At 40.3% G+C, this 27,868-nt stretch overlaps 1 protein-coding gene across 1 annotated transcript in view; it reads right to left on the reverse strand.

Annotated features, from left to right (window-relative positions):
* TAB1 (TGF-beta activated kinase 1 (MAP3K7) binding protein 1) overlaps nucleotides 1-27,868 on the reverse strand; it is an 86,857-nt gene that overhangs the window by 17,094 nt on the left and 41,895 nt on the right. Inside the window, exons 5-7 of the mRNA XM_088455075.1 lie at nucleotides 25,323-25,461; nucleotides 15,710-15,823; nucleotides 1,658-1,769 (exon numbers count right to left, since the gene is read on the reverse strand). Coding sequence (XP_088311201.1) covers nucleotides 1,658-1,769; nucleotides 15,710-15,823; nucleotides 25,323-25,461 — 365 coding nt within the window. The remainder of the gene's footprint in view (nucleotides 1-1,657; nucleotides 1,770-15,709; nucleotides 15,824-25,322; nucleotides 25,462-27,868) is intronic.

Consider the following 27,868-nt stretch of genomic DNA (forward strand, 5'->3'; position numbering starts at 1 on the left):
GCCTGAGACACAAATGACTGTGAATCGGCGTGTCCCACCGCAGGAACCTGCCGCTTACCTGAACCCCTTGAGTCCGGTTACAGTAAAGATAGTCCGGGGTCACCGCTAGCTGGTCCAGAGGGGTGAAGGAGCGACAGCATAGACGTCTGCGATGACTGTCTATGCTGGCCAGCTCATCTTGTGCAGCAAAGCTGCCTTGAAATAACTTCAGGAGCTGTTAACAGCCGCCCTCTGAAAATGGCGATCCGACTTCGAGCCGGGCACCTACGAAACTGATTTGCTTTGGCTCTGGGGGCGGGTATAGAAGAGGGACCCCAGTGCATCCTGGGAGGCTGAAAACTTAAATCTGTGGTGCCCGATGTCTGCCGCCATCACCTATACCCCAATGTATCCTGTATATACCCTATGGACACTAAAGTAGAAAAAATACTTATTGGGCAATTCCATTAGCTCTGGTTTTCGCATGTGCGATTTCTCCATAGCAAAACGCCGCAAAAAGTTTTCACCACTTCCTAAGTAGGTGATAAATTGTGAAAAACTCCTATTTAAGGCAAACATGTCAGGACTTGATTCAGAACGACACCCTCCTTAATGACTAATTAGGAAAAAAAATGTTTTAATGAGCTTAATTTGGCCAATAATGAGATGTCATTTTTGGGATGAAAAAGTGCAAAGTGCAGGAACATGGGTTAACAGATGAGGGACAGGTATATGGGGGTGCTGTATGAATGGGACATGTGTTTTTAAGATCGCAGGTGGGTGTTAGAGGCATATTTTGAAGGGTTTTTAAAAGTGTCTTTAAATGACCCAAATATATACTTACAGGCATTTTATGAACCCCCCATTTAAAAAGAACATTTATTTTGCAGAAAAAAAAATCGTTTCTATCATTGAGTGTTTTAGAAAAATGCATATAACAGCCATTTGACCCGTTTAAAGAACCCCAAATACTTTTATTAGTACACTTTTATATTGTTATCCTATATCAGTTTGCCATTTTTTGGGGTACAGGCAGATTGCCCCATTTTTACCTATACTTACTGCAGCATAATTCACGAAAAATCACACGTTTGCTGCATCGCAGCCTTTGTAATAGGATTGTGCAAAAAAACGGAGCATGCCAAAAGTTGCCAAAATATTGCACCAAAAGCTGTGAAATGTGCGATAACTTAACACACATTAAGTTATCACTTTTTCGAGGCTAATTGAATTCCCCCCCTTAAGCCGCGTATCCACTTGCAGATATAAAAGAGCGATTGAACGATAACGACATCGTTATCGTTCAATCGCTCATTAATCGTGCAGTTTAATGTCGGAAACAACCAGCGATGCGCGCTCCCGCTGTTCGTTTCCGACATCAATCATCGCCTGAACATGACGGTCAATCTGCTGATAACCACAGATTGGCCATGTTCAGGGAGGAGGGCGGGTGCCTGCAGTGAACGACATATCGTTCAGTGTAGGCACTACAGGGAATGAGGAAGGACTGTATGATTACAATGTTATAATCGTACTGTCGTTCCACTATCTGCTAGTGGATATGCGGCATTACACTTGTAGAGAACTGTTACACAATAGTCTCACTTTTGTGCCATCTCAATATGAATTAATAAACATGTGACACACACTATAAAACAATTTGGAATGCTTCCCTCACCTCAGCAATTCCATGTCATTGTAGTTATACTTGACCTTGTAATCCCCAATTCTGCGGGTGCTTGTTTGGCCTCCAATCAGACCCACCTGTTTTATCTTGGCTGTGTCTAAGCCTGTGAAGAGAAGGAAGTTGCACCAATAGTTAATCCTGCAGAAACATAGAAGATCCTACTATGTGATAGAAAGATAATATTAGCTAGATGCTTACTTTTGCTATTTGTCCAATATTAAAAAGGTTCCACTAATACTCTTTACAACCAAAATGTAACCATCATCTGTATGAGCAATAGCTCTCACAAGCCCCCAATGTATATACATACAATTGCATTTACAATACAAGTCATAATCACTGGTGTGATGTTATGTTTTTAGATATGTGCTCATTCCCACAGGTATTCACTGTCGGGTGAGAGCGTATTGTTATAGTATCACCATTCAGTTATGGTTTGCTGAGAATGAGACACATAACCATTTTGCTTAGTTAATTAAATTCATACTGACAATTCTATTTAAATTGGGCAGAAACCTGACCAATCTATTAACAAACAATAATCACCCGGTTACCTCCATTAAGCATATAGATGTGCAGGACCTAGGCATTTGGATAAACATACAAGGTTACATAAACTGACCCTTGCATTATATTTACAAGAATACTGGCCAAACAAGTCCAATAACATATGAACACACACACAGCCACACACACTTGTGACAACAGGAAATACATAACTACGACCTGGTCCGGTCGTCCCTACAGTCTTATAAACATACTTGCTGGCCACAGACACACACCTCAGAGATAATGGAAGGAACACTACATCTTTCGTCTCTCCTCCAAGTTAATGGATATGACTAAGTATCAACAACTATATGTAAACGGAAGTGTGTAGTTTGCGTCATCTACTGTATAAAGTAGGTATTTTTATGTGATTTAACTAGCTTAAACTATGTATTGGGTTTTTGCTGTAATCATGGATTAGAACTGAATTATGTGTAGTCTGTGCAGGGGCGTTTCAAGAGAGGAGAGGGCCTGTATGCAGTCTCTGTCTGGGGCCTCCTCCTCTCTCTCCAGGGTCCGGCTACGCACTACGCAGCGCCGTGCCGTACTGGTAGACTCTGGGCACTAGAGTGTGCCCAGAGTCTACAGCGCATGCGCAAAACGCCAGAATGGCCGCAGCAGCCATTTTCCAGGCGATTCAGACAGCGCTGGTACCAGCTCCGACGTGGGACTCCGGCGGTGGAGTGGTAAATATAAAAAATATGGGTGCACGGTGTGCAGTGTGAATGGGCCCTGCAGGTTTTTGTGTTACTGGTTATAATGTAGCTGCTCTGTTATGGGATTATGCAGTTTGTTTTGGATTCTAATAGAAGTCTGATACTGTGTTTAATATAGATTCTGTAATTTTATTAGTTAACTATAGATAGCTATTAATGCAAACTTACCTACTTTGATTATCTCAGGAGGTGATGCAGGTGGTCGATGATGGGGATAAAAATGCCACAAATCGTACGCCTATGAAGGGAGTGGGACCAAATAAGGAAATTATCATAAAATTGTGTCGTATTGGACAGCCCCCGCCTCACGGGCTGCTATTCCCAGCATAATCCTGCCCACTCTACTAGGATGTGGGCAGGATACTGGCAGAACACCCCTCTTCTGGGAGCCTGGAGACTACTCAAAAATTTCAGAGTCTCCTGCAGGTTCTGGGAAAGTAAGTATTAATGTCCTGTGAAGGTTTATTAACCATGCGGTCTCAGCACTCCCCTCCAAGCCATGTGGCTGAAACAATAATACAGACTAATATGTACAGCAGCATTTTTCAACCACTGTGCCGTGGCACACTAGTGTGCCGCGGGCAGTTGTTAAGTCTGTGCGGTCAGATCTGCTGTACTGTGGACCGGGCAGCGTTGAGCTCTTTTGGCAGTCTCAGGCATGCTCGGGCCATCACCTATGCAGATGCGGTGTGACATCAGAGGTCACGAATGCCGCGTTTCAAGTTAGCCAGCCCCGCGCCATCTAGAGATGCCCTGCATAAAGGCCACCAGCACCCCCAGCCAGCCCTGCGGCCACCAGCTCTACTAGCACCCTCAGTCAGGCCGGGGGAGGGAGTGTTAGGGTAGGGGTTACATTAGGAATACTTACTTTGAGCCGCCGGGATGCTAACTTAGTCGGGATGCCGGTGTCGGGATTCTGACTGCCGGGATACCTAACGCCAGCATCCCGCACCCAACCCATGGAAACTATATTGGTTATTATACATGAAATTTATAAATAGCAGGGTATGGAGATCTGGTTTGCTTCTATGCGCTCCACACCTGCCACGCATTCCTTGCTCTAACACACTAAACTGCATATTATTGTGTTTATCTTTCTATTTTCTTTATCCTTCTTTCCAGTTATCTTTCGGATATTTAAACCGTTTATGTTCCCTGACTAAACATTGTAAGCACATCCACATCAGTGTCTTTAGTTATGAAGTCCAATGAGTGCCTTATTGTGGAAGATTAATATATATATATATATATATATATATATATACCATATCCAAGAAAAGACAGGCACTCAGAGGCAATTGAGCAATAAAGTATATATAGGGGCGACGTTTCCAGACCGCAGCCCCGTCAACAGGACCCCATCACAACATAGACAAATAAACGCATTACCTGGAACACATTGTTATGATATATAATTAGTTATGTGATGGTCGTTTTTTTCTATAGGTTTACAGTATGTACTATTTAGCTTCCTCTCTACATTGTATATACCCATATGTAGGCATTGACCTACTAGCCCTGGCGTAATTGCTAACCTAGAGTACTATGTATCACTCTATATATTTAATATATTAGATAGATCTATTTATTGTTCATCGTTGTTGCATCTAGTGATGCACATTGTTTTTATTATGTTTGTCTTCTCCCATATAGCCGCCGGGACTGTTTAGCCCACGTTGTTATGCAACCAGGACAGCAGTGGAGTGTGACATCATCTACAGGTACCACAGCTGCTTGACTGCACGCGGGAGCCCGGCACTAGCAGGCTTATTGGAGAGAACAACACATCACCGGGGGGATATAAGGTAAGATTTTAGGTAAATGTATTTGTATTGTATCACCTGTGGACGGGGTTTAGCACCCCGAAACATCATGAATAAATGAGATTTGCATTAAAATCCTGCAGTGCCGTGCAGTGTTTAACCCCTGGAGGGGTTGTTCACAATAATTATATTATATATATAATCATATAGACGTATTGTATCTGCTGCATGTTGAAATATGTTTTATATTATATATAGATATTTTCAAATATTATTTGATAAAAGAATATACCCTTTACTTCAAATCAAAATGACCTCTTGTGTACTATCTTGCTGTATTTGAAATAATATTTCTTAGGTATAACTTTGCGAGTGGGTTCTCAATGGTTTATTAATAATGATTTTTTTGTAATATTAGTTATTAATTCTGATGTGTTATTAAATGGTCAAAATAGTATATTTGCTTTAAGATTATATTAATACTGGAAACAAAGCCTCTATGCTTTTATACATAAAATATGAATTGGAAGTAAAGATCTTGAAAAATATAGAAACAATGTAACACACACTGAAAACATAATGTAGCAAAATAAGATGTATATACTGCACCAATATACCAGTCTCAGATAAAAAGTTGCAGCAACATAATATCTTTAGTACAACTGGCTCTCACTCCAATGTCACTTGAGACTCAGAGGACTGACGTGCACAGATTTAGGGGAAATCACAAACAGATGGTAACAGTTTAGAGGTGAAGGTTGAATATGTCACATCTTTTGGCATTACACCGTACCTGCATTTTTATCCAAGCTCGTATTCTAATTTTGTCTCTGTGAAAACACAGGACATTGCATTTTGGTGGACTGCACTCACTCCTGCAATTCATATCAGAATGAACTGCTTGTTTTGAAGCATAAGCTAAAATAATAAATGACAATCACACCGTATGTATAGGCTGATGTCTCTTGCACAATACTGTTTGTGCCCTTGGTTATACTGTGCATTGCTGACAACCCTTTACCATATTATCGATACTCTCACTATGAGCGATTGTAGTTACCACATTTCTGACATACATTTGGGGGTTCTATCCATTCTATAATGGATAGAACCCCCAATTCTATAAGAGTTGGTGAAAATTAACATGTTCACATACTTTTGTAGATATATACGAAACTGGACTATTCTTTTGAAAGGTAATGCAGGAAATAGCAGTGATATCTCCTGCTTACCTTTCAGTTCCGATCTGGCCCGCAGTTTCAATACAATCGTAAAAGAACCTAAATTCATCAAGCTCCGAAAATACAACATTTTCGGAACTTGACCGCAGTAATTGACATCATCCATGGTGACAGTTCTCGGATCCCAGCTCCCTCCTATAGGAAGGAGGCCCAGGTTGCGAAAATAGGTATCTGATCCTTCTGCAGCCTGCTGGGTTACGCAATGCGTTTGAAGATACCAATTTCATAAAAAAAAATAGTGATGTGCTTAAAACCAGGGACTATTATAAGTAAATTACCAGCAGCTGACTTATGAGGGATACTGACTAGGCCCCCAACAACAAATGCTAGAAAATATATATGTCTGCACTTGTAACAACTTATTAAAAAATAAATTCCCAAGAGCTGTTATAATTCAATGTATTTCTATAACAAAATGACACTAAAATAGAACTGCAGTTCCTATAAAACATTAGATACAAATGTTGCCATTTAGCATATTTATAACATTGTGGCAATCAATACATCAGTGGACATAAGATATAGGTTGAAATAAATTAATGTTAAATCAACCTCATAGTCGCCTCAACATAAATTGCAGGATTCCTGGCTCTATGCACTATGTGGAATATTTCCTGCTTGATGCTCCCAAGGTAAACAATGCTGTGTAAAGATACTTAAATCGTACGTTTCCAAGCCGGATGTTGCTCCAACCCCTGAGGTATATTATGAAATCAGACTGTGGGGAATTCACTGAATACCGCCAGGGTGAGTGACCAGCAATTGGCGGATACAACTCCGGAGTGTAAATCATACACAATGCTCATCCACCAGCTTGAGGCCAGCGTCCACATCAGATTGCTGGAATTAGTAGTCTGCCAGTAGCCGCAATTGGAAATCACTAGGTATGCAAGTGCAGCGGCTGTATCCAGTGTTCACAATGTAAATCGGCAGGAACAAAGCAGCTTATTACCAATGTCCCTTTGACACGTTTCTCAATTCTCACAGGGGTTTTTTCAAAAAGGCAATAATGGATACACTATCAGGTGGATGATAATTTATATCAACATCCGCCAATAGAATCATTTCTTGATCAGCATAAATCAATTGCTTATAAGCAGAAAAATAATAACCGTAACAACAGACTGGTAGTAACAGCTCTTGCAATACATATAGAACCATATCTGAACCAATAAAAATAACAAAAATATAATTAAAACTATATATATATATATATATATATAAATATACCTATTCAGAAATGATAACCTATACCTTAAATATACACCAGTATACCAATGATCCAGTGCACTGATGATTAATATAACTATCCTACTACATAAACCCCAAGAGTACATCACTCGACCAGCTGAATAATAGCTTAAAATCCGATTCAAACGTCTCATTGAGACCTTCTGGGTGTAAGATACGCAAGGTATGCATCCAAAGAGCTTCTCAAATGCATTACCTTGCGTACCTTACAGCAAGAAGGTTTCAATGAGGATACAGCCGCTGCACTTGCATACCTAGTGATTTCCAATTGCAGCGACAGGTAGATAATACCCCTGTTATCTCTCCTGTTAATTCCAGCAATCTCTGTGGACACTGGACTCAAGCTGTGGGTCAGCGCTGCGTACAACTTCCCGTTGAGATACATGCCAGAGTTATATTCGCTGATTGCTGGTCACTCACACCGGCAGTATTGGTCAATTCCCCACAGACTACTAATTCATTTGGGCAGTGCTTACAGAGCACTCCAGCTGATATTTCTGTCCACTTTGTTATTTCTCTACACCTTCAGAACCAAATTCACGGTTCTTACACTCACTTACAGAGCCCTCACCCAATCCTCTTCCATTTACATATCTGACCTCATCTCCCCTCACACTCCCATCCGCCCACTTCGCTCAACAAATGCCTGCCATGTCTCCTGCCAACAGATTACTTCCTCCCATTCCTGCCTCCAAGATTTTGCCTGTGCTGCTCCCTACCTCTGGAACTCCCTCTCCCCATCAGACTTTCCACCTCTCTACAAATCTACAAACAGGCTCTCAAGACCCACTACTTTATCAAGGCCTTCCAGCTATCATCCTAACCAGCTACTACATGCTCCTTCCTCCCTTTCTACCCCACCTGTGTCATGCCTGTTATCTGCCCCTCCCCTTTAGAATGTAAACTCTCTTCCCTCATGTGCTTCTCCTTACTTATACTTTCATTCACTCCTTACTCCCCTCAAGGGCACCTAACACTTGGTTGCTGACTCCCTGCTGCTTATTTTGAGTGTCATAATCGCTAATGCAGCAATGTGTATAAACCATGTCCTTGTCGTGCATTGTATTGTACTGTAAAGCTTTATTTACCTTGGGAGGATCAAGCAGGAAGATATTCCACATAGTGCATTTAGAGCCAGGAATCCGGCAATTTATCTTCAGGGGACTATGAGGTTGATTTAACATTCATTTATTTCACCCTATACTGTATCTTGTGTCCACTAAATATGCTAAATGGCAAGATTTGTATCTAATGTGTTATAGGAACTGCACACTATTTTAGTGCGATTTTTTATTATAGAAATAAATTGAATTATAACAGCTCTTGGGATTTTTTTTTTTAATAAGTTGTTACAAGCGCAGACATATATATTTTCTCGTAACCCAGTTAATGCATGGATATCAACACTGCCGAGTCAGACTTGTTAGTGTTAAATGTTACTGCTATGGAAGTAGCGGTGGTAGGGATAGCCGATATTGGATCAGCCGGAGGAATGTAGAATTGCTCCGGCGTTTTAGTATCCACCACTGCAACTTGCAGCAAGTTGGATACTAAATTAGCACTGCCAACTGCAGTGCATGATAAATAGACTTCTTGGTCCCTTTAAAAGGAAATGCTTTTCATTTCATCAGTGCAGGACATTCAAACACTCCAAAACCACATAGCCACACTGCCCATATAATTCCAAGAAAAGCTTTCTCATGCTAGGGATGTGAACAGAGTAGATACTGAGTGACTGACTGCTTTTCAGAAATACACTCTGTGAATTTGTTGTTTCACACACAGGGACAGGACCAATAATATCATAGCATAACAAATGACTAAAATCACTATGACACTGTCCTCAAAAAGTGGGAGGGACTTCAACTGTCTGTAACGGAGTAGGAATTTTCAGTTTAACAGAGCTAAAGTGGAATGTAAGGTTAACATTGGCTCACACATTTTACCTTCATCCTCATTTATGAACATTTAAATTGAGAGCTTAGTGGTTCTTTAATGGTACATAAACATGGCAGTTAATGCACTTGAGTCCTATCAAAAATAAAAAACACAATTTGCACTATTCTTGTGCAATTCACAGTGTATCTCAATAGGGGTTTCATTTTAATACCATTTGCACATAGACTTGTCATATCATCACAAAATATGTTTTGCATCAACCTAATCCATATATTAATATAGTTTGTCTGGTCATCATCTGCTTTAACATTTGACCTGCTAATATTTATTATATTCTCACTTACAGGGCCTTGCAAAGGTATTCATCGCCCTTTGCATTTTACATGTTTTGTTGCCTTACAACCTGGAATTAAAATGGATTGTTTGAACGTGTGCATCATTTTATTCACAGACCATGCCTACAACTGTGAAGTTGTGTTTTTTTAATATTGTGAATCAAACAACATTTAGGACAACATAACAGAAAACTTCAGCGTGCATAACTATTCAAACCCCTAAAGTCAGTACTTTTTCGAGCCACCTTTTGCAGCAATTACAGCTGCAAGTCGCTTTGGATAAGTCTCTATGAGCTTGCCACATCTTGCCCCTGGGTTTTTGCCCATTCCTCAAGGCAAAACTGCTTCAGCTCCTTCATGTTGGATGGTTTCCGCTTGTGAACAGCAATCTTCAAGTCTGACCACAGATTCTCCATTGGATTGAGATCTGGGCTTTGACTAGGCCATTCCCACACATTTAAATGTTTCCCCTTAAACCACTCAAGTGATGCTTTAGCAGTATGCTTTGGGTCATTGTCCTGCTGGAAGGTGAACCTCCGTCCCAGTCTCAAATCACAGGCAGACTGAAACAGGTTTTGCTCAAGAATATCCCTGTATTTAGCACCATCCATCTTTCCCTCGACTCGAATCAGTTTCCCAGTCACTGCTACTGAAAAACATCCCCACAGCATGATGCCGCCGCCACCACCACCATGTTTCACTGTGGGGATGGTGTTCTTGGAGTGATGGGATGTGTTGGGTTTCAGCCAGACATAGCTTTTCCTTGGTGGCGAAAAGTTAAATTTTAGTCTCATCTGACCACAGCACCTTCCTCCATACATTTGGGGAGTCGCCCACATGCCTTTTGGCAAACTCAAATTGTGTCTTCTTATTTTTATCACTAATGCTGGGCATACACTATACAATTATCTGTCAGATATCTGTCAAATCTGTCTGGTTGGAAGGAAAAGCTGGCTTTCTAGTGTTTGGGAGCAAATTTCTGTTGTCATTTGCTCCCATACATTACCAGGTTTTCATTCCAACCAGCCAGATTGGACGGATATCTGACAGATAATTGCATAGTGTATGCCCAGCATAAGTAATGGCTTTTTTCTGGCCACTCTTCCATAAAGCCCAGCTCTATGGAGTGTACGGCTTATTGTGGTCACATGCAGATACACCAGTCTCTGCTGTGGAACTCTGCAGCTCCTTCAGGGTTACCTTTGGTCTCTGTGCTGCCTCTCTGATTAATGCCCTCCTTGCCCGGTCTGTGAGTTTTGGTGGGTGGCCCGCTCTTGGCAGGTTTGTTGTGGTATGTGGTACCATGTTCTTTCCATTTGATGATGATGGATTTGATGGTGCTCCGGGGGATCATCAAAGATTTGGATAATTTTTTATAACCCAACCCAGAATTGTACTTCTCAACAACTTTGTTCCTGACTTGTTTGGAGAGCTCCTTGGTCTTCATGATGTGATGCCTCTTGCTTAGTGGTGTTGCAGCCTCTAGGGCCTTTCAGAAAATGTGTGTTTATACTGACAGATCATGTGACAATTAGATTTCACACAGGTGGACTTCATTTCACTAATTATGGGATTTCTGAAGGTAACTGGTTGCACCAGCACTTTTGAGGGGCTTCATAGCAAAGGGGGTGATTACATATGTACATGCCAATTTTCAGAATTTTATTTATAAAGATTATTTTTTATATATATTTTTCTCATTTCACTTCACCAAATTAGACTATTTTGTGCAGATCCATCACATAAAATTCAAATTAAAAAAAAGAAATAAATTACAGGTTGTAATGTAACAAAAAAAGTTAAAAAGCCAACGGAGGTGAATACTTTTGCAAGGCACTGTACCAGTTGGTTCCCATTGAGCAACAGTTTGTACTGATGGAGATATCCAGTTGAGTGCTACATGTATATACATTTCTGCCACAGGGGTTCACAATAGGAGGCATCTTCATACAGAGTAGAGAGCTAAAGTCTTGCCAAAATCCTAATAAACAAACCAACCATATGAGAGTGTAGTAATAACTCTCTTTTAATAACTTAATTCAAATCAACACTAAAAACTTTAAATGACCGCCAGCATTATTTCACTTCTATTATCAGTTGAACAGTTTTTCATAAATGCCCCTCAATACGAGTATGAAGTATTAGAACTATACATAAACAATCTGACATTTGTCCTGGGAATGACAATTTATATAGGATTATGCTAATTTATGCTGTGCTGTAATGGTGCATACACACGGTCAGATTTTGTGTCAGATCTGAACGATAACGATTTTAAAAATCGTTCAATCATTCATATCTGCAAGAAAATCTGACATGTGGGCCTGCAACGATGAGTGTTTCCGCATGTCAGATAACGATATCTGACATTTTCTGTATTTACAGTCAAATTTTGACGATTTCAATCATTTTAATACTGTCTGAAATCGTTCAAATTGTTGGTAAAATCGTTCAATCGTACATCTGACCGTGTGTATGCACCTTCAGTGATGGCAAGAGACTACATAAATCAAGTGTCTCTCATAGCGTAAGAGTGAGCCAAATTGCAAATGCTTCTAGAAGATCTAAATTACTTGGTCTATTAATTTAGTACAATAAAACAGGCATATGTACACATTTGAAGATGCAACTACTGGATAGTATGTACTGTATTTGGTTTCTTTTTATTTAGGTGAAAAATCTGAATTATGCCAAATGGGAGTAAACAGCTTAAAACCAGTAAATTCCTATGCACATTCCCATACTTTATAAATAACATACAATGTAGCTGCAATAGCTTCCAACAGCAACATTTCACATCAACCAATTACACAGTTCTGCGAAATTTAAGGTATTGAAAGCTTTTTTAATAATACTTTTAAATTTTTAATTATATAACCTCTGTACATCAAGAAATAGTATATTAAAAACAATTACCAAATCACATTTACCAATTTGGGTGTTACATACATTTTTAAGAATAAACAAGAAGTTTAATTGTTTTTGACATATTTATTATGACATACGAAGAAGTGTAGATGATATTACTGTGTTTTTGTCTTAATTATATAATAAAATAACAATAAAATCAAACAATAATAGAAACAAAGCCATAATTATTGAAAAAAATTCGTTAATATCTTGTTTTTTGTCTTCAAACTTTGTTTTGTCACTTTTCACTTATAAGCTTTTATCTGTGTCGTCTCTGTGTATCATCCAGCAGTAGTCAGCCATCATGCTGACGTCCCAAAGACCCTGGTATCTTCTTTCTACAGCTTTAATGTCTTGGAACCGTTCACTCTGTTCTTCACTGTAGTCTCCAAGATTATTCAGGAAATACTCAATATGGGAATTCAAAAAATGTACCTTTAAACTCATATTGCAGCCAAGGTTTCATTTCCCTGACAATTTCTTTGTAGTTTGGATCCTTGCCATTGCCTAAAAATTTTTAAAATCACTTGTTTGAACGAAGTCCACGCCGAAAGTTCCACAATATTCATTACACGCCCAAAATGTTCATCTTTTATTAACTTTCTAATGTCAGGGCCTGTAAAAATACCTTCCTTCAGTTTAGCATCGGATAGGTTAGGGAATTTGGAGCAAAGATATTTGAAAGTTTCTCCATCTTTAGGCAGTGCTTTTACAAATTGTTTCATCAGTCCTAATTTTATATGTAGAAGTGGAAGTAAAAGTTTAATTGGATCTACTTAACTGAATTTGATAACATTATTTTTTCCAATTTCGAAACTTTTTTAAGCAGGGGTTAAAATGAGCCGGCACAGGGCAAAACTGTGTTGCATCTGTTGTATTTGGTTCCACCTTCACCAGCTCACCTTATAGTTCTAGTTGTTGTGTGTGTGCTATGTTCCTTAGACAGTATAGAGTTTAGGCCCTTTGTAAATTTCAGCTCCAGGACCATGTGGACCTTAATCTGGCACTGGGTGGAGGGAAGTTTTATGATGAGAACTGAATTGCAATGTTCTATACAACCAACTGAATTCATTTAAGACAATGTTTTATAATAAATGTAGGCAGAATACATTTATTACTTTAAAGAATATGAAAAAAAATGACTTATTCATAAATACACGTTTTGCAGAAAAACATGATGTGACATGCAAAATTGGGAGTAATTTTCGTGTTCAGAAGCCAAACATCTATAAGTATCACATAAATTTGTTAAAAAAGCTTTTTCATCGCAGACCTGTGTTATTAGTTATCAGGATCTAATCCCAACCATATATTTTTACACCTGGATTTATTTTGTTTTCTTTGTATATTCCTATGTTATGTGTGCTCTGATTTCTCACAATCCTACACTGTGGAGCACTGTGGTGTCTTACAAATTAATGACAGCAATCATCAATGAGTTTGGTTCTTTTGAACTATGCTGCTATGGTTTCATAATAGCCCAAAGAAACACAATAATACATTTTGTGCTAAGGTGCAGGTGCGGCACATAGTTATGTCACTGAATATGGGGTAATGTTTTCTAGCATATGGAAATATTTTTTTTTAATTAAGATAAATACGTCACTGTATAATTCTATGACAATATGCCAACTAGAGATGTTCAAATATTTCAGCAGTTGGATGGTCATAAACATATTCACTGTACAATTGTCAATAAGCCCTAATTGTCAGTTTGCGTACGTGGTTCAGATGACTAGATTTCCTTTTTTTTTTTTTTTTTTTTTAAATATTTGAACTTTACTAAAAAAAAATGCATATATATATATTTTTTAAATGGAACTGTACAACTAATATGGTAATGCAGCAGGTGCATCTGGTGTACATAGGCGCCTTCTGATCACACATATGAGTGCTGTATCGGATCTTCTGCCAGACCATTGGCAATCTGAATAACCATGAAGTTAGATATGTACAGTTGAGAAGCAGAAGTACTCACTTTGCTGAGGGCATGCTTTCAAATGATGTGTTTCATACGTTTAAAACTTAACATTTAATATATAGGTCTATCAGTTTAAGATAGGAAGTCTAAATGGTGGGTACACATTAGATGACCAGCAAACGATGCAATGGTCATCCAGATGTCCCTTGAACTGCCCTCTGCAGCTTACGCCAGCCCCTTTATCACTATTAAGAGTGCCTTGTCTTTTTAAAGAGATAGCATACCAAGTGTACTGCTATTGGTATGGTTCCCTGGACAAGCTGCATAAAATGTGCCCCAGGGTAACTTGTTACAGAAATTGTGGCCACAGGAGAGACATCCTTCATGTTTGGTGTATCTGCAAAGGCAATCAATAAAACTTGTCTCTCATATATTATCAGACTTCAAATCTATGATTACGTCCAACTGAAAACAGACAGAGCCACCTTCCATCTCAGCGGGCAGAAACATGTCTAGCACGTTGCATGCAGGAAAAAGATTACCTACCAACTACATGACAGCCCTGACCTTATGACCTACATGACAGCCCTGACCACCTACATGACAGCCCTGACCGTACAGACCCCTTGGCTTCTGCTCACTCCCTCTTCACTCTCCCCCCTTTTCCTACATACTAGCCCTGTACTCCTCCTTCAGAACAGCTAACATCATCACGCCAACCACTTCATCTCTCCTCCTTCCCACACCGTTCATCCTGTCCCCTATAACCTGAGTCTGCGATGTTATAGTTTTTCTGTCCGTATGTTTAGGTATATTGGTTACAAAGATGGACCATGTACAATACTTGGTGAACTTTCTGTGTTCTGTCCCGTTTCCGAGTTTTGCATGTGTCCTATCAAAATGAAAGTTGCAAAAAAGGAAAATAATGCCTTGTCTATATTGACTGCACTTTAACCAAATGCCAAACAGAATAAACTGTGTTCAAGGTCAATATGGTGTTTAGCTTGTAAAATCACCTTTAGCAGCAATAGGAATATCAGCATGCTCCTTATTACACAGCTTCAGTTCACTGCCTTTTGATAGCATTCATTTATGTACGGCTCTCTTAAGGCCCAGCCACAGAATTGCAAGTGAAAAAGAAGGTGTACTTCACTGTATATTCCAAAGGCATTGCATTTGTTTGAGACTACAGACACAACAAAAGTTGTTGCAGCCTCTGATTATATGCAAACACGCATTTGACTTATTTTGCCCGAACTACCATTATCCAGCAAAGTGAAATGACACTCAGATATGAGGAGCAACTTGCTGCCGAATGTTTTCAAGCAGGTATTGTAGGCCAAACAAAAACACTTTGTAACTGGTGAATAAACATATATGAAAAATAATACCTTTCAGTTAAAAAAAATCTGAGTTGCACAACAACAAAAATATACTGTGAAATAAATACAAACGTACCCAGCTGGGATAGTCGGAATATCTCATCCTCATTTTCTGTTGTGTGATCAGCATTAAGCTGTGTAACCTGCAGTCCATCCACGGTGGATTTGCATAGCAAAGCTCTGTTGGTACCTGCAACAAAAAATACATTTTAATAAATTTACAAATATTACAGTCCAGAGGAAACATTGGCATTTAACAGTGTAAAGTCATAAAGTGCAGATTCTCAATTCCATCATGTGAAAATTAAAAAGAGTTTTGTTGTATGCAATTACTTATTCAACAATAAAGTTTTCTGCATTTCATGATTGGTCTGAATTGTTTCAGCACCCGGGCAAGTAAAGAACCACAAATATGGAATTGGGTGGAGTTTAACAATTGAAAAAATTATACATATGGTAGATGCTCAATTCATCAGATCTGCATGGGTCTTCGATGGAGTGCTTCAAACACCTAAGGGAGGAGTACAGCGTGGGATGGTTAGATCTATGGAGGATCCCGACCGATTCAGTGTTGTACGCAAACCCGATGCATACAACACCGATTGTGAGAGACCCGCGCATGCGTAGGATTTGTACTGCACATGCACTAGTCTCTTTCTGCAATATCACTTGCAGTTTTCCCAAGCGGCAGCCTGATTGACAGGCTGGAGCAGTTTGGGGGCACAGAGTGGGAGGGGCCAGCCTCCGCACCAGTTTTCTGGAGTGGCAAGACCAGGGTCTGCGTCTTCCGACGCAAATTTCCTTGCCTTGGATATGGAGCTGCGTGGGGCAATCTGAGCAACCTCAGGGTTACTCAGATTGCCGATGCTCTCGCAGAAGATTCGGTGCTGTGTCTTAGGAGACAGCACTCTGATCTGGGATGTGGTCAGGAGGCCTCTATTCACACCAGACGCTTCCTGCTGCATTAGCATATTAGTTGTATGGTATAGCGCAGCCGCTTCCCTGCGGCTGTGCAATACCATACAACTATGAATCAGGCCCTGTGTTTCCAAGTTTATATTCTATATTAACCCAACAAATACATTTTGATTTTTGCAAAATGATCTATGATGGTGTGCAAGGTAATCTGGATGGATTCAGCCTTTAGTACTTCTAATGTATTTATGGTCATCCATGTAAAAGTAATATAATTAAAAAAAGGTAGTCATACTGATAGTGCAGAGATTGGGTCTTTTTTTTTTCTATTTGGTATTTTTCTGTTAAGGATATAAAAACCAAACATACAGAGGCTTTCGTACATTCTGACATACTTGTACATACAATGAATAAACTGCAGGACCCGCTATGTGCAGCGCCGCAGCAGCCAATTGCTATCGGCACAGGAGCAGCAGCAATGGCGCATTCTTGAGGTAATAGTTTAAAAACTGCAACTTTCTAATTTACCTGAACACCAAAAGGCCCTACCCTGGAACAATAGCTACCTAATAAAACAAACCCCAAGTCTAAATTCGCCCCCTACCCTGAGTTATGCCTTTCCCAAAAAACCCTCATAGAGAACAGCAGAAGAGTGGTCCTAATTGAGAATGTCAGAAAAAAGTGACAGTTGGAACTTCAGATTACTCCCAAGCCCTCATTTTTTATGTTTGTGCCCTGATGCATGCAGCACCGAGCAACAGTTCTAAACTGTCTGTGCCAAATTTCAGCTTGGTAGCTCCTACAGCTTTTGAGGTGTTGCCCCTTAAACACCATGCTCCCCCCCTCCGGAATTCTCTATGGGAGAATTGCAGTTTTTTTTAGATGCAGCCTTAATATAAGGGCACGACTGTGTAAATATAGGCATTCAGCCACAGCCTGCTCTGGTGCCCTTCTTTAGGGGTCAGCACCCCCGAAATATAGCGTCCAAGTACAAAGGCGGCACTCAGAGACGGATAAATCCAATACCCTTGCCAGGGGGATTTTTATTGTGGGTCGACGTTTCGGGGTCTTACACTCCTTCCTGTGTGTTGTCCTGAGGAAGGGGTGTAAGACCCCAAAATGTCGACCCACAATAAAAATCCATATATATATACATGATGCTGATAAGTACTGCCTTACTATCCCAATGATGGCTATTGTGGATGGCTTTCTCTGATGTTTGAATAAACTTTTTTATACTTTTTCATATACTTGGTGGTGTACTGGTCTCCTGTTGTATGCTTTAACTGGCCTACTCCAAGGTGGATACTATATTTATCGGCACCTTCTCTTCCAAGTAGGTGTGTGCCATACTCGGATAGTTTGTGTGTGTATGTATGTATGCATGCATTTATATATATATATATATATATACATACACACACACACATTATTTAACAATTGCGGTATGTTAAAGAACAAGGGCATGAAATGGTAACAATTACTTTAATATAATAAATACTTCTCAATGTTCATTCATCAAAAACATTACATTATTTGATTTAATTTGCGGGTGTCAGTATTCAAATCCAGGAGGTCAGAGTGTTCCGTCTGTATTGTCTGATTAGCAACTGACCAACTCAATTCAAACTGAGCCAGCGTTCCTCTGTTTATGTATACACCGACATAAGGGGAAGTCCGTCACCCACCCTGATTAGTAATGCAAAAAAAAATGTGTGTGGTCAAGTTCATCAGATACAGTCACAGTACCCGCAGCAAACACATCACATGTAATGCCCAATCGTAACAAGTTGGTTACATATCTACGTAATTACACCTATATACTTTCAGAATTCTTAACATGGCAGTAAGAACAAATAAGGTATAAGTTTACCACCATCCACCTCACATTTGACTATTTTCTTATTCCTCTCCTTACACGTACACAGGAGTCAATGGAGCCCTGGTTATCAATAGGGTTTCAGCAAATCTCTCTCTCTTATCTAGCTTTATAGATATTAATATTGAGAGCCTTTGTATTTCAATAAATTGTTCCTCTGAGATTTCACATCTCTAATACAGTTCTTGGAATGAGGATAATGTTCTAATGTATGAAAGGATTTCATACATTGTGAATCCCTTTAAGTCTCCATAGACCTGCTGCTTTAAGGTTTATTATCATTGTGTCATACAGGAGTGAGGGAGGCTGAGTAAAATATAAGCACAGAAACACTGCTTAATGTAAGAGAAGTATGGCGAAAGCCTGGGGACTGGTAAATATATCCTGACTAATATTTAAAAATTAACCTACAACAAGTTCTATTGAGTACTTAAGAAAAGTTAGACATATCCTCCCAACCACCACATATCTAAACATCGGGCATTTACCTCATGGAAACAGACTAGGCAACTCAATGCCCCTAATACTAATAAATGCAGATTTACATGGTATAAATCCTGTTTGTTCTTAGGGGCTGATTTTGAGTCACACGCAAAGTGGCAGTAATTGTGGGCATCTGCGCAAGCCAGATTTATTATCTTATGCTAATGCAAGATTCTGTTCAGCTAATGGGAGGGTCTGTGCACCTGCAAGCGGAAAGCCTCACTGTCCAATAATTTCACGCCAACCACCATCATTAGTATTGACACTTACAAAAGCCCCATGCATGGTGCAAGAGATCCACCAGAAACAGGCTTCCGTTCCCAGGGGAATCACACAGAGCATCAAATGCACGCCCACCACACTCCCATAAGTCAGGGCAGTTCCATGCATTTGCATTTTCCCTGCCCCAAAATGCCCAATTTTCATGGAAAGACAGATTCGACTAAGGATGGACATAAGCAAAAATGTGTAAATACGAATCTGTGAACACAAAAGCTCACCTTTTAGATCCATGCGCAGAGATCCGTCCAACTCAGATTCCCTCCCCCTCCCCCTTAATGTGTTTCAATAACATGTAGTAGCCAAATATTTAGCTAGGTTATTTGTATCCATGCTGATGAGATGGGTTCACATTCAGTATGAGCCTTAGCTAGAGGACAACTACGAGGACAACTACGAGCCTTAGGTTAGAGGACACCTACGATAAATGCCCAAGTCTAATACCTATTGAAATGTACCTTTTGAAATAAATGGTTGTGTTAGACATATACTTTTTGTATAGTTCTTTTGGACTCCTATCATCCCGTAGTCACTGACTGAATTGCCTCCATTATTTATTATGATATAAAAGCAGTTAAGCAATCTTCCACTGATAATCTAGGCAAGATTACTGCATCTAAATACATCTCGGACCGTAAAACGTGTGGTAGCACAATGGAGCCCCTTATAAAATATTGTCATTAATAACTACTGGAGTTACTTGAATGTTGCGCCTTATTTTCTATATTCAATATAGCTAGCCATTTGCTTGCATTCTCCTCATTTATTAATAGCTCTTTGATTTGGATTATAGATTTGACTGTGTGGCTTTTATGATCCAGCTTATCACCTCTTTGTTTCTGTTTGTTTTTCTTACCTCTGAATAGTAAATCCTTTCTACTTCCCCTCTTTTCTGCAGCAGGGGATGGCCTGGATTATACAACTTCACATAATGGCTTTGGAAACATACTATATAACATATTGTCTTGCAGAATTCTTATTGTGGATTAAAAAAATAATGGAATGTAATCCAATGTCAATAGATTGAAGATTGAGCCATTCACTCTACTCTTGTTTGGTTGAAGAGCAACTTTACATCTAATCTTAATTTGCATTAGGGAATGATTGTAAAATTGCCCTAGATAAAAAAAGGTCACATACGAACAGACCAAGCGTAATGTGAATACCTTTACCTTCGCCACTTATCAATCTACACCATTCCTAGTTATTTTTTGTGCCCTAAAGGGAGCTGCAGATGTTCTGTCATGGGAGAGGTCTGTTAGAACATTATATACCATCCATAACACAAATAGTACAAAAATTGGTGGTATATAAATTCCAAACATTGCCAAAATCATGTCTTGAATTATACTGTGTAATTCGACATAATACTCCTTGTTAATCTTTAAATTAAGAATTTGGCATGTAACACAATTACTGAGGACACAGTCAGTGAGTAGCTAGAAAACACAGAATTTCTAAAATGACTAGAGCCGTGTCATTAAATGTGTCTCTTGGAGGCATTCTATGTCTGGGGAATGAAATTCATTAATACACTAATACGCATTTATACTTATGTATGTCTGTACAGTGAGCTTTCCCTCATGTACAGTCATTTTTTGGTTAATTACCATAAACTTAGCACAGGCATTTGTCAATAAGAGTTAACATACAGAAAAATATACATAACATGCTATCAACATGTAAAATATAAATGTAGCAGATATAACTTTAGTAACTTTAGCCATTATATAACTATCCCAACACCCATAGTCATTCTTACTTGCAACCTGCACTCACAACAGCGCAAAAGTAGAACTGTACACATTTCATTGAATCCTTTAACAAACTCATAAGAGGTAAAGTGCACACATGTCGTAGTAATCTCAGGGGCAGAACAAAAGTATACTTCAGCGAGGCTGGGAATATCATAACATATCAATTTTTGTTCCTAAGGGGTTGATGTATCAAGCAGTTGAAGTAGCATTTATTAAGTACAGTCTATAAAATAATAGGTAGGAGCTGATTGGTTGCTAGGGGCAACTTCTCCACTGGCGCACTCCTCCATGCTTTGCACTGCTTGATACATAAACTCCAGAGTAAAACGTGAAAATCTACTAACCTTTTGATGATGACCTCCTTGCGTTCACACGCAGTAAACACTTATGAATAGAGCAGACACTATCCACAAAATGCCACTGCCTCTCTTGCTGACAGGAGTAAGCAATAGTGGGTGTGAGGTCTCTGTGACCAATAAGTTCTCTCTCATACATATTATTATCGCTTATTTAAACAGCGTCAGTATATTCCGCTGCACTATTGGGAACGCAGCATGATACATGAGGTTAAATGCTACATACAGTTTGCAAGGTAAAGAGTAATAGATCCAGTCACAAGCAGTGTTCTCCCCAGGATATTTTCTGCGGGCGCATCGCCCGGCAGAAACAGCCTGCCGCCCGGTACTTTTCCCCGCCAACCTCTGCTGTGGAACGTTGGCCTCTGAAGTGACCGGAGGCTAAAGAAGACTCCGATCGCTTCAGAGGCCAGCGTTCCCAGTGATGCACTGCACGGGTGACGTCATGAAGTCACCCGCGACGTGAGGAGCCTGCCCTGCGCTCCTGCTGGATCTTGTTAGATCCAGTCAGCGTGAGGCAGCGGGAGCGGCCAGCAAGTAAAGGTAAGTGCTGGGCTGGGACCAGTCTGGGGGCACTGCATAAGGGACACTATTAAACCTGGAGGCACTGCATAAGGGGCCAGGTTGGGGGCACTGCATAAGGGACACTATTAAACCTGGGGGCACTGCATAAGGGGCCAGCTTGGGGGCACTGCATAAGGGACACTATTAAACCTGGGGGCACTGCATAAGGGACACTGCATAAGGGGCCAGCCTGGGGGCATTGCATAAGGGACACTATTTAAGCCTGGGGGCACTGCATAAGGGGCCAGTCTGGGGGTACTATTTAAGCCTGGGGGCACTACATAAGGGACCAGTCTGGGGGCACTGCACAAGGAAATGTTGGCCTAGGGTCAGAGGATTGTTTGAGTATGGAAAGACAACAAATGTAAATTTTAGTATGTACTGTGTAGAGGGGTGGTAGTTGGGTAGACAAGCTTGTGAAGATTAAGTGGATGGTTCTGGAATTTGACAAGCTTGCCTGACGTTTTCAGGGAACTCCTGAAGGTTAGACTTAAGTTTTATTGTACAGGGTGAAGTGGTGGTGGTGGTGGGGGGGGGGTTCCTCAGAGTGGATACAGGCCAGCAACAGACTTTTATCTGTGAATGGGAGCAGATGATTCTGTTGCATTCTGTACTGGCAATAAAACCACTAGTAAAAGATTATTTTTTGTTTTAAACATAAGTTGGTAACTGACCTCTGTCAAAAAATTGGTAAAACAACTACATTTGTAAATAGGAGAAATGTGCTGGCGATTACGTTGTTCCTTGCAGCTGTGTCCATAATAAACTATAACATTTTATGCATTGAAAATAAACAAAGTTTATTATGTGGAAGTTAATGTACAAGTCAGTTCCAGAAATCTGCCAATGAAAACATAAAAGACTTCTGGTGGGCAGAATAATGAGGATGGCCACATTTAGCAGAGCTCCTGAGTCGTGTAGAATATCAATAAACATGCACACGGCTAAACCATTTCTGCATTTATTAAAAAACAGGGTAACCCTGACGATGACGGCTGCCTGAGCTGAGTGGTGAGGGGATCCTATCAGAGTAAGCTATACCTGTACCAGGAAGTAGCTTTGTTATAGGGGCCTGTATGAATGCCCTCAAATTCAGCCTGAGCATGAAACAAAGAGTCATTTGGCCTAGTAGCCCGACTGGCTATATTTGATTCCCAACAGTGAGATATACCAGGCTTGCCTATCCTCCCGATTTGGCCAGGAGCCTCCCGATGTTCGGGTGCCGCTCCCGGCACCCCGGGAAGGCAGGCAAGCCTCCTGCAAGCCGCCATCCCTCCCTACCCCCCTGCAGAGTTACTAGGGAAACCCCTGCAGCGGGGAGGCCCGGTGACGCGATTCGCGCTGAATCACGTCATCGTGGCCCCGCCCCCCGCTTTACAATGCCGTTTACTCCGGCATTGTGATGAGGGGGCGGAGCCGCGATCTACCGGCCACACCCCCAGCCCGCACTGGCCATGCCCCTGCAACGGCGTTATAGTGCGGCCACGCCCCCCGCTGTAAGCTGACATTCAGCCCTCTCCCGGAAGGAGGGAGCTGAATGTTGGCAAGTATGAGATATACTTAACATTTACTGACAACACTGCAATCCATCTTACAAAAACAATTGCTGGATCAATTATACCCTTGTAGTTCTGCAAAACAAACCTGCCAGTTGTGATACCCTTGATTTAGCAAGCTCTATATAACATCCTAGTCTCTATTAATAGTCTAAGGGGTTCAGTGGGAGGTTGACAGAGGGCATAGTACTCCTTTAGTTATAATAGCATGAGTGCAAAAGTTCACAAACCCTCAGGTACATAAGGTCCCTTCTCTGTATATAGTTGGTAAACCAATAGGGCAAAGAAATGTGTTAATTAGTTCCAAATAGTATAAATGTGATAGAGGAGGGCGTGAATAAACCATAAGTAATTTACATTAAAGTTGTTTTAAGATTAATAGCATATAGCATAGGGAAGGTAAAGAACAGTGCAGAGCTCAAACAGCAATAGTCAAAATCAAGTCCATTAACCTCATGTTACCTGGGTTGGGTGCCAGTGGATGAGCAGCCAGAGCAGAGGTATCTGAATTCAATGGAGAGTCTGAGAGCTGTGAGAAATGGCTCATTTTCTTTACGTTTTACAAAACGTAGCCACTGTGCTCGGCAGTAAGATTAATAGGGAAAGCCCATCTATACGAATGTTATCTGATGTAGCACCTGACAAGTGGCCTAACTATGCTGCAGGACACACAGGTTGTGGCCCCATGTTTGCCTCGCTAGGTAGCTCCTGACAAGGATGACCAGAAATCAAGGGACAATAAACAGAGTAGGATACAGTGAAAAAATAAGGATGGGCAGCCATGTGCAATCAAAGAAAGAAGCCCTTGGAAAGTTCTTAGCATACAAATGGTCAGAAGACAAGCCAGGTCAGAAACTGAATATTAAAGTAACTATAAACACTAGCATACAATCAGAGATGCCATGAAAAATGTCTTGCCCTGGATTAAGGGAGTGTGACCAAAGATGCACAACCACACACAGTTGTGAATATCAGGCCCACTGTATATACTGCACTAGCTGTGAAGGGCCAGGTACTTTGTACCCACTCTTACACCTCACCATAGAATAACTCAAAATAAGCTGCTGCTCAGTCACAGTGTTAAGGGGTGGATGAGCCCCCAAGGACAATGACAGCTTCCCCATTGCAGGAAGCAGAGCTGGTTCAGGGAACGCCATAAAGCATTGTAGTATGTTCCAAAAATTCCTTCATCCGCAAAAATTCTAAATCACCTCCATAAATATCATGATCAAGCCTCTATACCCCTGTGACATTCATTACACCTGTTCCTGACTGCCTCTGTAGTTGTGCTTTCAAATGTTTATAATTTTCTATCAATCACAATAATAAACCATACATACTGTAAATAACTTCATAATCTGAAAAGTCAAAAATACAAAACTGCTTTCAATTATAAATATGCTGCATTTAATGTTCATCGGTCTGTGTTCTAGCTTGGGAACACTTTATGAATACAATTCATTGTATCTTTTAGCTCTAATTACCACAGCAACGTTGCCTACAAAATTGCTTGATTAGTAAGATGTACCATTGCCGTTGAGAGGTTATATGCTTGCAACACATCTGAATAATTTTCTTCTGTCCACAATGAAAATGAATTATGTGTATGTGCAGATGATGACAGTTCTTTTATAAGTGTTAAGAATGTCTGCATTAAAGGCACTAAGTTGAGTATTGTTACTGAAAGAGTTTGTGGCCTGGACTTGGCAGCAGACATGTAGTGCTCACAGATCAACACCTGTGTTTATATAATAAAAGAACAGAAGTGTTTGCTCACCAGTGACAGTTTCACATTAAATAACACGTGAAGTGGACAGATAGTGTTTATGTACACTTTGTCTTATAGCATTCAGTCATATTGAACTTGTAAACATTCTTTTAGAATCTATCATTTACATACCAACATTAGCGACATAAAGTTTGTTGTTCAGAATTAACACCACAATAACCATTGCGCCCCCATAAATCTCCTTCTCTAGAGTGTTTAGCCGCTCTACAATCTTCTGGTACTGGCTAGGGAGCTGCTGATGGACTGTACCCTAAAGCATATAGAAAATAAAATTAAAGGCATGAATAAATCAAACATCCTGTAGAAATGAACATAAACATTTGTTTTTAAATTGTGAATCACAGGGGTTTAAGAGAATCTGGGAGCTTCAAAAAGGAAGGGTGCTGCCTGTTGTGTATACTCTGAGTCGGCTCCCCCCAACTCCTTGTAACTAAATAAAAAGAGGTGAATTTTGTACACAATACTGTGCTCCCTTAAGGTACTAAGAGGCGTTTGAACGGTGGGAAAAATGAAAGGATATAATGTATAAATGTAAATTAATTAAAATAAAAATGAAAGAATATTACGCTCCTTGAATTTTATTCTTTTGTATGTGTGGTACTTATGTCCTTTTTGGGCAAGTCCTCTGTGAATGGACTGTATAGATGTAAACAACTTTACATCTATACAGGGATGTAGTGACGAGACCGGCGGAATCCCGGCAGGGAATGTATCATAGGCGTCGAAATACTGATGCCTATGTTAATCCCAACGCCAGCCTGAACGAAAGTAAGTCCGGGGCGCCCTTAGCGTAAGCAGCGGAGTGGGGGAGGGGGCTTTGGAGGGTTAGTATTAGGGAGTCTAGCGGGGTTAGTGTTAGGTTTGGGGGGGATTAGGGTTAGGCACCCCTAGGAGGGAGGGTTAGGTTTAGGGTGCGGGGAGGGGGTGTTAGGGGAGAGGTTAGGAACTAAGGGGGAGGTTAGGGTTAGTCACCACTAGGGGAGGGTGAGTATACTTACCTACCCCAGTCGGGATCTCATCATGTCGAGTTAAACAGCTGCCGACATTTAAATCCCCTTCCATCTATACAGTCCATTCAAAGGGAAGTTACCCGAAAAGGATAGAAGTACAACAAATACAAAAGAAGAAAAATCAAGTAACGTAATATTCTTTCATTTTTAATTTTAATTAATTTACATTTATACATTATATCCTTTCATTTTTTCCACTGTTCAACAACTCCTCTTAGCACCTTAAAGGAGCGCAGTGATTTGTACAATATCTACCTCTTTTTGTTTTTAAATTGTGTTTGACTTGTGTCTGTGCATCATATTTTATTCAGTTGCAGGAAATAACCCCTAAATGGGTGTGGTTCATTAAATCAACAGTATAAAGGTAGACAGTCAATAGGTTGACAGAAACAAAAAGGTCGACAGGTACAAAAGGTCAACATTGGAATGGTCAACACGTTTTTCTAACTCTAATCTTTACTCTAACCCTCCACTTGGTGCCTAACCCTAACTGTTCCACCTAGCGCCTAACCCTAACAAGAAACGGAAAAAAAAAAACACGTTGACCATTTTTTTGTGTCAACCATTCAAAAATCAACTTTTTGACCATGTCAACCTACATCCATGTTGACCTTTTGTACCTGCCAACATATTGACTGTTGACCATCTTGTGTCAACCTACTGCTTTTGTGACCTTTTTACGGTCGATCTTTTAACCGGAACGATCAGAATGACGGCACTTCGTGATTACCAATGTCACCAGTTTTCCCTCGTGCCCCATAGAGGTGCATAGGAAAACTGGTGATGTTTGGGTACTATATTCTACCTCGAAGTGTGCAACCAAACATCGTGGCAGCATATTGAGGACAATTGAACACGGCCTCTAATTTCCTGCACATTTGTGTACACCCCCTTTATTCCCCAATCAGAGAAGAATATTCAGCAGCAGCAGGAGATGATACTATCAATCTTGTGGAAGGCAGCAGCCTACAACTTTGGACCTGAATCAGATTTGGCAATAGAGTAAAATAGAGCAAGTAACTGTACACCTGGACAAACCATGATGCAATGCAAGGGTGCAAATATATATATATTTTTTTGCATGTGGGCTAAATACTGGGTGCTTTTTGTATGTAGCCCATAAATACTGCACAGCATTATTTTTACACTGCAATTTAGATTTCAGTATGGACACACCCCTCCCAAATCTAGATCTCTTTGCACATTTTACATCTACCCAACCTGCAATGCAACATGGTTTTACCAAGATGCACAGTTACTTGCGCTTTCTTACTCTATTGCCAAATCTTAATCAGGCATGGTCTGTGCCACTTTATAAATATTTAGTAAATACTGATAATGTACCAGATTGATAACAGCAATGCACTGTAGTCAATAGTATATTCACTACAGTGCATTGCTGTTATCAATCTGGTACATTATCAGTATTTACTATATATTTATAAAGAGGCACAAACCATGCACTCTCTAATGGTTAGCCAAGCCGTTATGGTGGATGGCCACACCCCCTCTGGTGGCTGACCACGCCTCTTAAGCATGGGCCCCTACCGCTGCATTCCCGTGGTGGGCCCTTCATGCCCGAGTCCAACATTGGTTAAGAAACTATTTCAGCAACAAAAAAATAATTAGATAAAGCACGGTTTTTAA

The sequence above is a fragment of the Taudactylus pleione genome, unplaced genomic scaffold (assembly GCF_031769625.1).
Source record: "Taudactylus pleione unplaced genomic scaffold, aTauple2 ptg000642l, whole genome shotgun sequence".
NCBI lineage: Eukaryota > Metazoa > Chordata > Amphibia > Anura > Myobatrachidae > Taudactylus > Taudactylus pleione.